Source organism: Gopherus flavomarginatus, chromosome 11, assembly GCF_025201925.1.
Source record: "Gopherus flavomarginatus isolate rGopFla2 chromosome 11, rGopFla2.mat.asm, whole genome shotgun sequence".
In the NCBI taxonomy this organism is placed as follows: Eukaryota; Metazoa; Chordata; order Testudines; family Testudinidae; genus Gopherus; species Gopherus flavomarginatus.
The window spans coordinates 1049286-1058406 of NC_066627.1; the positions used below are offsets into that span (position 1 = coordinate 1049286).

General features: G+C 43.3%; 1 gene segment (V, D, J or C); it reads left to right on the plus strand.

The window, feature by feature from the left end:
• Positions 1–1819: 1819 nt before the first annotated feature.
• LOC127031666 (T cell receptor alpha variable 38-1-like) lies at positions 1820–2637 on the plus strand. The segment is given in 2 exon segments: positions 1820–1908; positions 2318–2637. Coding segments are annotated over 2 exon segments (378 nt in total).
• The last annotated feature ends 6484 nt before the right edge of the window (positions 2638–9121 follow it).

Genomic DNA, 9121 nt, shown 5'->3' on the forward strand with positions numbered 1-9121 from the left:
ACTCATAAGTCATGTTTTCTACACCTCGGTCAATTGTGCCAAAGATTAATTACTCTGACAAAAAATAACACCTTATTTCTGGTCCGAATTTGTGTAACTTCAACTTCCAACCACTGGCTCCTATATATCTTTTTTGCTAGGCTGTAGGGCCCATTAATAAATATTTGTTTGTAATAGACTACAACCAAGTCAGCCCTTCACCATCTCTTCACCAGCTTGAGTTTCTTGAGTCTATCACTATAAACATGTTTTCTAATCTTGTCATCATTCTCATAGCTCTTCTCTGAACACTCGCCAATTTATCAACCTCTTTCTTGAATTCTAGACACCTGAACTGCACAAAGTATTCCAGCAACGGCCCCAACGCTGCCAAACACAGAATTAAAATAACTTCTCTCCTCTCTTATTTGGCGCTGTCTCTCTCCTCTCGTACTTCAGTACTGTAACCATGGTCTGCAGTGCATTCTCCAGAGGCGAGCTAAAAGAGATGGTGATGGTGCAGGTTTCGCACAGGAGAGGTTTTCGTCCCAGGCTGATGACAGCTCCACACTTCTGAGGATCACAGACCTGAGGCTGGCACTGGCAGACACAGGAGTGTATTACTGCGTCCCGCAGCGCTCAGAATGACAGAGCCACATAGCAAAGCTGGGGAAAAAAAACCCTCCTTTCCTTGATGCTGCGGAAATTAGGAGCACTGAGACTGGAAACAGCTGCCTTAGGAGAATTGTTACACTGCCAAGAAATGCATATTTGGGGTGATTGTACTGCTGTCAAGCTAGTGCTTCCTATCCCTCCCCGAAAAAAAACACTAAATGATTATTCAAATCTTTATAGTAATTTATGAACCTTGGATCGTAGAATGTGCTTGAGGTTATTCTGTTAACACCTTGGGATTTTATTTCTCTTCGTAGACTATAGTATTTTGCAAATAACGTGTAGCAGAAACACTGATTTTTAAAAACGCGAGTTAAATCGTGTAGTTAAATGATTTAAATGAAGATAACCTATTTATGAGCGTGCGTGGGAGATTTAGCTGACTAGTTGCAAGTCTGGGACAATTACAACCTATAAAGCACCTTCTGTTTTGGTGTGATTATTTAGAAATCTCGTATTGCTTTGTATGACATTTTAATAACGCATGTGACTAAAGTAACGCTGTCCAGGTAGATTTGGGAAAAATAACAAGGTAGCGCAACCTACTGGTAGAAAGTATAATACATATGTCATTTTAATCTTTCCGGGTTCTATTTATTTTAGATTTTAACCTTGGAGGGAAAAGAGACTTTTAAAACATATTGAAAGGATGTTGTCCGGGACTTTTTAAGGAGCGTCTGTGAATGAGACATCCACATTTCATTCAAAACATCCTTTGAAAGTCCCAAACTTCATTCCTGGTAAAGCTATCTGGGTATCTATCTACTTATACCACCCCGTCACAAACACATCTGAGTGCTTCCAGATATGTATCCTCACAGTCCAGGAGTGGTAGAGAAATATTAGGATCTCTGTTTTACATATAGAGAAACCTAGGCAGAGAGAGATTAGCTGCCTTGACCAAGCTCTCAAAGGGAATCTGTGGTAGAGCTGGCAACTTAATCCAGCTCTCCTGAGTCTCAGAAAAGTGACTCACCCACAACTCCTTCCTTTCCCCTGCAATCTCAACAGTATGTCAGCTGCAGAGTCACCTGAACCTACCGTGTTTCCTGTGACTTTTATGAGCTCAGACGCCTGCCTCTTCCACTCGGCTGGTTTTTGTTGTACAGTCCCTAGCTAAATCTGCCTTCGAATACACGAAAATTAGATTCCTCTTCGCAGACACGTTTTAGAGAACATAAAAAAACTAGCTCGTTATGGGAGGAATCATGGGGAAGTGTTTTATTCTTAGCATTTGGATATTGAAACTCCTCGGTAAATAGACTGGGATTTTCAAGGGCTTCCATCTCCCATTGAATCCTAGTCTTAAACCTGCTTCAAACCATTTCCCTCAGCCTCTCTTAACCTTAACCCGAAATATAACGCTATCACCGAACCCTAACGCTACATTCCAAACTCAACTCTAGCTCTCACCCTAAATCCTAAACGTAGGGCTTTATCCGAATCCGAACACAAGCCCTAACCCTAAACCATAGATCTAACGGTATACCTTAACCTGCATCCTAACCCAAACCCGAATCTTGGTTTCTTTCGATGTAGGCACCCAAATATTTTAGGTCGCTTTAAGGTTCCCAGCCGCACACTGCAATGGCCCCGGAACCGCGTCCGTGGGTCAGGTGCTGTTGAGATGATGATGTCCTTTAATTAGCTTGTCTTGTTGCAGGTGCTGCGCTGGGTGACTCGGTCCTGTCCAGGGAACCCGAAAAGTCTCGGTCAGAAGGAGACACTATGACACTCAGCTGTTCTTACACCACCAGCGAGAACTATGTCCTTCTCTACTGGTACCGCCAGTATCCGCACCAAGCCCCGCAGTACATTCTCCGGAAAGGAGCGAAGTCTTACAGCAGCCAAAGCCACACGGCACATTTCGCCCAGGAAAGGTTTTCTTCCCGGGCAGATGACAGCTCCACCGTTTTAACCATCACAGCCCTGGAGCTGGCAGACACCGCAGTGTATCTCTGCGCCCTGAGTCTGGCACCGTGACAGAGCCACATAACAGAGCTGTACAAAAACCCTCCTCCCTTGCTGCAGGCCTGCAGCGGAGGTTAACACAATTAAGCGGCGCCTTTGGGAAGCCGTGCAGAGTCTGTTTTCATGCTGTAATAAGTAGTTGTCTTTGTGGGCGTGGGAGCTGCTGCTCAACGGTCTTTCGAATCCCTGCCCCCTAAATTCGTTCACCATCCAGACACAAGATAAAAAGGGTTCTGCAAAGGTGATCAATACCGGTACCCCCATTTATAGCTGCGGGGAAACTGATGAGGCACAGGGTGGGGAGGTGACTTGCTTATGGTCACCCAGTGGTAAAGCCAGGAAAAGAACCGCCGCCTCCGCCTCCCCTTTGCATCTCAATACACTGCTGTGCTGCTCTCTTTTCTAGGACACACTGCCTCGGCCATACAACTTCAGGTTCCAAATTGCTTCTCGATGGCCCTGGTTCTTCTGTAGACGCTGGTGATTGACGGAGAAATTCTTCTCTCTCAGCTGTATGTTGTATCTGAGAGCCTCACAATCTTTAATGAAGTTATCCTTACCACACCAGTATCCCCTCTTCTCAAAAATAAGGTAACACCGAGTCTCCTTTTTAATTTGGCAGGTGCTGAGACCATCTCCAATTTGCAGCAGCCTCCTACTGCAGAGGCGCTGGCTCGAAGAGGAAAGAATTTTCTCTGCTATTGCTCTTTGGGCTCTAAGGAGTTTGTTCATCATGGTATCGACTGTTCTCACACCAAACCCTAGAACACCTAATCAGTGGGCACCAAAAAACACCCCCGGTAAAATAGTGCACAGACTGTACATCCTGGCGGGCAGGAAGTACTCGCAACCTGGAATTTAAATTATGGCATTAACAATGAAGATGCTGCCAGCTGTTAGCGCGCTGTTGCACAGTGGTAAACGCTGACTCTTTCTGTGCAAAAATGCACCCAGGAGCTCAGATTGTGAACTCTTCGGGGCTGGGAGCAGCTTTCCCCTCTGTGTCTGTACAGCACCTAATACTATGGGGTCCTGGCTCATCACTGTGACTTACTGGTGCTGTCATCACTACCAGCACCGTAGTAATTATAATAACCGTAATCATAATAATAACAACGATAATCATCATCATAGTCAAGTCTGAAAAGAGAAATGAGGCAACCCAGAATTAACAGGCCTCTCACTATATGATGTTTTATGGCTGAAATGTTCAAATAGGGTAGAGTTTGCAATCCTCCCAACCTTATGTATACATCTTGACAGCAGCCTGTGAGAGAGGAAAGTGCTGTTATTCACATTACAGTTGAGGCACTGTGGCACAGAAAGTCTTTTCAAAAGCATCTCAGCGATTTAGGAGCGTAAGTCCCATTGCAAATTACAAGCAAGGCACGGTTTTTTAGCAGAGAGGATGATTCACCCTTGGAACAAATTTCCAAGGGAAGTGATGGATCCTCTATCTCCTGGGGTCTTCCAATCCAGACTGGAAGAGTTTCTGGAGGATATGGGTTAGATACACACAGATTACTCAAGAAAGGGATAAAGTATGACATTTTATGGTCTCTGAAATGTAGGGGATCAGATTAAAATCCTACATGATCTATTAGTCCCTCTTGGCTGTAAAATACATTTTAGAAAGCGGTTTAGGAAACCAAAAATGATTTAGCTAAAGTACTTATCTCCCCCCAATACCAGGACCATCACAGTATTTTATCCCCCCAAAATTCCTGTGAGATAGGGAAGTCCCATTTTACAGGTGGGGAAACAAAGAAGAGAAGGACTAAAGTACTCTCCCAGGATCACGAAGGGAGTCTATGGCTGGTCTAGAAACTGAATCTCAGTTCTCCCAAGTCCCTCCCTGGCCTGTACCTTAGCCAGAAAGACCATCCTTTGTTAGTTCCAAGAGAATAAGATTTCACTCGTTTCTGGAAATAGTTGTGAGATTAAACAAGAATTGCTGGTTTGTTGCCTGAGTTGGAAAGTTTGCTTAACTCCACTAACCATCAGAGAGTAATGCTATAGTTTAATAGGTACCTAAGTGTAGGTTAATAGATTTAAAGGCCAGAAGACCACCAGATCATGACTCCCTGTAATACACAGATCACAGAATCTCATCGTGTTTCTCCTGTATTGAGCCCAATAATTTGTGCTTGACTAAAGCGTATCTTCCTCAAGTATCACCGCTGTGGCATCTCACCAATTGGACGTGGAGACCAATGATAATAATTATTATTGGTGTGTCTCAGAGATTGCTTATTATAGCACCTAGCAGCCAAATTTGAAAATGTGGTTAGATGCCTAAATACAATTTATTTCAACAGTACCTACAGACCTTTAAAATCTGTCCCTTAGTCCCCCTGTGCCTCAATTCCTCACCTGTAAAATGGGGATAGAAGTCCTTCCTCAGACTACTTACACAGTAAATTCTGCAGGACAGAAAATCTTTTGGGTTTTTTTCTGCGTGTCTGTGCAGCGCTCTGCACAAGGAGGTCTTTATGTGGTACTGCTATAAAGAGAAAAGTAATAATGCTATAATGATGATAAATGTAAAGACCGAACACCCGCACCCCTTCAGCGAGCAAGCCGTTCTCCATCTGTTGAGGATGAAAGTTTAAAGAGACCTTTTGATGAGCAACATCTTGTGATATGTTCGAAAAACCACCCTCCTTAATCCCCTATTTTCTTTACTGCCACAGCAACCAAACTGCCATGCAATCTTTGCAGATAAGGCAGAAGTGGTGAGGGGGTGAACGCACTCGGAGGCTAGTTTTGTCGTAACAGGAGGTGTTATCTCTCTGCCGCCAGCGACAGCAGCAAGCTTCAATCTACAAACAGAACAAAATACCCCGCAGAGTGCAATGAATGGGCGCAGCTGTCTCTTCTTGTCCCTGTTCGGTGAGTAACGCCGGTTATTGTCTATTTTAAATGTGTGATTGTTATAGTAACACCCACTGCCTCCAACTGAAATCAGGGCCCCATTATGTTGTGTTGAGCTCTATATAGATACGTAGTGAGAGTCAATCGAACCCCAGAGAGAATACAATTGAGAGCTACAAAAATGCTTAAGGGATTTAGAGGCCAAATCTCCGCTACTCTTAAAGGTAACCGACTGTCCAAATCTTTTAGGTGCCTGATGTTGTCAGCGCAGATGAGTTGCTGAAAGTCACCCAAAGAGTTGGTAGCAGGGCTTGAAGTTAAATCCTGTGTCCTGAGCCCCACTTCAGTGCCCTCCATACCAGACACCTTCCTCTGCCATCAACCACTGCAAGCTAACCAACTGAGTCCACTTCATGTTCCTCTTGTGCTGTGCATCACCAGCCCGCGTCTGTTGTTTAGTGTTTTTTTTAACTCTCTCTCATTCCCTCCCCCGAGGTGGTATCTGCCTCTCTGAAGTAACCCAGTCCCTGGACCAGAGCGGTGCTAAGTTGGCTGCTGCAAAGATTCAATGCACCCATGACCTTCCTGATGGGAATTACGATTCCATTTACTGCTATTACCGGAAGGCCAGCGCTGAACTGATTTACATCACTCACAGCTACAGTGGCGAGAGAAATCCAGGCCGCTATCGAGTCTATTATGTTGACCGTGCCAACAGCTCCAGCATTTTAACCATCAGGACTTTACAGCCGGGAGATGGTGCTGTATATTATTGTGCCTTGCAGCGCACAATGCTTCGCCTGCTGTAACACCCTGAACAACAACATGCCACGGAAGGAGAGCTGGATCCAAAGACCATTGAAGACAATGGAAAGACTCCTGTCGAATTCAGTGGCGCAGCTCAGGTGATTAAAGAGAACCGTGAGCACAAATTCCTGCAAAAAGAGAATTCTAATAGCTAGCAATGTCTGGGGTTAGAGATGGACTGGATTCCTCAGGGAAGGATGTCAAAAGTTAGAAAATAAATAGACAAGGTGGGTGAGGCAATATCTGTTATTTGACCAACTTCTGTTGGTGAGAGAGACCAGCTTTCACAGAGCTCTGTGGAGAAGAGGTTCGACCAAAAAAGGATATTACCTCTCCCACCTTTTCTCTTTTTTAACTGAGACCAGCACAGCTGCCACAACACTGCAAACAAAACAGAAACACAGATTATGACAAGACACTGACCAAACGCAAATGAGTCTTTTCAAGACAAAACATGCAGGTTATGAATGAGATTTGTTAACCCATATACGGAAAGTTATCTGTGTTAAGTATGATAAAATCAAGTGGTTAAAATAATTCCTTGTCAAGTTCTGGTCACCTATGTTTAAAAAAGATTAATTCAAAGTGGAAGGGGTGCAGAGGAGAGCTACTCAGATGTTCAGGGAAATGGATAGCTGATTTTAGGAGAGGCGATTGATTATTTAGCCTAGCAAAACAAAGGCTGGCAGGGGTTGGGCCGGGGTGATGTCACTAGCCTCTGTTTGCCAGACGCTGAGACTGAGCGACAAGGGATGAATCACTTGGTGATGACTTTCTCTGTTCATTTCCTCTGGGGCACATGGCATTGGCCACTATCGGAAGACAGGATACTGGGCTAGAAGGACGTTTGGTCCGACCCAGTCTGGCCCTTCATATGTTCTTATGAGGAACTGAGTGGTCTTTATAAACGCATCACTAAGATAAACACGAGGCAGGGAGAAGAAATATTTAGGACACTGGACAATGTTTGAAGAAGGGAAACTGCTTATAAACTGGCCTTGAATAAATTTAGGCTGGAAATTAGAAGATGTCTAATCATTAGAGGAGTGACTGTGAGGTTACAGAACAGGTGATAGGAGGAGTGGGCGTGAACAACCTAACTAGTTTTACGATGGAGCCTGACAAATTTATGAATCAGTTTATAAAAAGAGGTCACCTGAAAAGCTCTATGACCCAGGATGGAGGTCCCTTCCAGTCCTATTCCTAGGTTCCTATGAATATTAATTGTTTACATCAATAACTTGTATCAAAAGAAGTTGTCTTCATTAAAAAGCCTCACTCCCCCTAAAAAAACTGTGTAAAAAGCAGTATTTAAAAATAAGTGACTATAACTTAGAAGAATGTGAATTCTATTAAAGTATTATTTCTTTTAAAATTGTATGTTTTGATTAAAATATGTCTTCATTTAGCAGTACTGAAAAATGGATTTCACAAGAATTGTCAAGAAGAACTTTGTGTGTCTGTTTTTGGGAAATTCATTTTTTAGTTTATATTTATAATAATTCAGAATTTATTAGAATACAGGAAATGAAAGTACAGTAAAGGACATGGGAATACAATACAATACAATACATTACAATACAAGAAATGATACTAGACTAGAGTAGACTACAATATCCTTTAATGACTGTATTTGTATCTTTAAATCATTGGGTGGAATATGGACTGGAAAAGAGATTTGGATTCCATGGTGGCTAGTACCTGATAACACATGCTCTCTCTCTATCTATCTATCTATCTATTTATCTATCTATCTATCTTAACTCTTAGGACAATGAATCGCCTCTCTTCCCTTCTTGAGAAGATATATGGGGGATTTCCTTTTTGTTGTCCCTGGGTATAGTGCAACGCAGTACAATTTTCATAAGCTTTATTCTTGTCCACATTCATGGTGCAATATATTTCTATAACGGGGCTGATCCAATAACGCTTAAAGTGGATGGGAAGAGCCTGTTGACTTTAAAGGACTTTGGATCAGGCCCGGATGAGTCACTTAAGCTGAACAAGGCATGCACCTAAAAAAGAATAGCACCTATTTCCGGTGAGACGAGAGAGCAGCTCATGGAGCTCGTATCAGAGGGACCTGTCTCACAGCAGCAGCAAACACTCTTGAGGTCTCAGCATGCCTGCGTTTCGCTTGGTGCTTATCCTAACCCTGAACTGGTCCGGTGAGCTAATGAAAGCAACAGTGTTTAATTCTAGCTTCTATTTCTGTTCTTGGCTGATCTTTGCTTAAAAGACTGAGATGAAATAGGCGTGTCCTAGGGGTTTTGTAATAACTCTGGTGTTACTTTGATGTGTTTAAAGGGCTCATCCAAAGTCAGACAGTCATCCAACCCTTGGGAGAAAGAAAGGTGAAGGAAGTGGAATTTGTTACCCTGGACAGTAGTTATAATTCTGGCTTCCCAACGCTGCTCTGGTACAGGAAGGAATCCGGAGGATCGCCACAGTTCATCCCACATGAGGGCTCCAGGCATAAAGATTTGGAAGAGAGGTTCAGGAACCGTTTCAAAGCCAAAATTAATAAAACCAGCAGGGTTTTCCCTTTGGATATATCATCGGTTCAGCTGTCTGACTCCGCCACCTATTACTGTGAGATAGAGACACACTGAGAAAAAGGATAGACCTTCCTTTACAAATCCCTCCGCCCAACAAAGCACAAAGACACAGCACTTACAAGGAGTGGTAAACTGGGGCTTGTCTACTCTTGAAAATTAGTGTGGATTACGGTAGGGTAGGAATTTAAAGTGTAATAGAAATTCCTTGAAATATCCACCTGTGGACCATTTTATTCCAGAATAAGAATGCCTTGTTC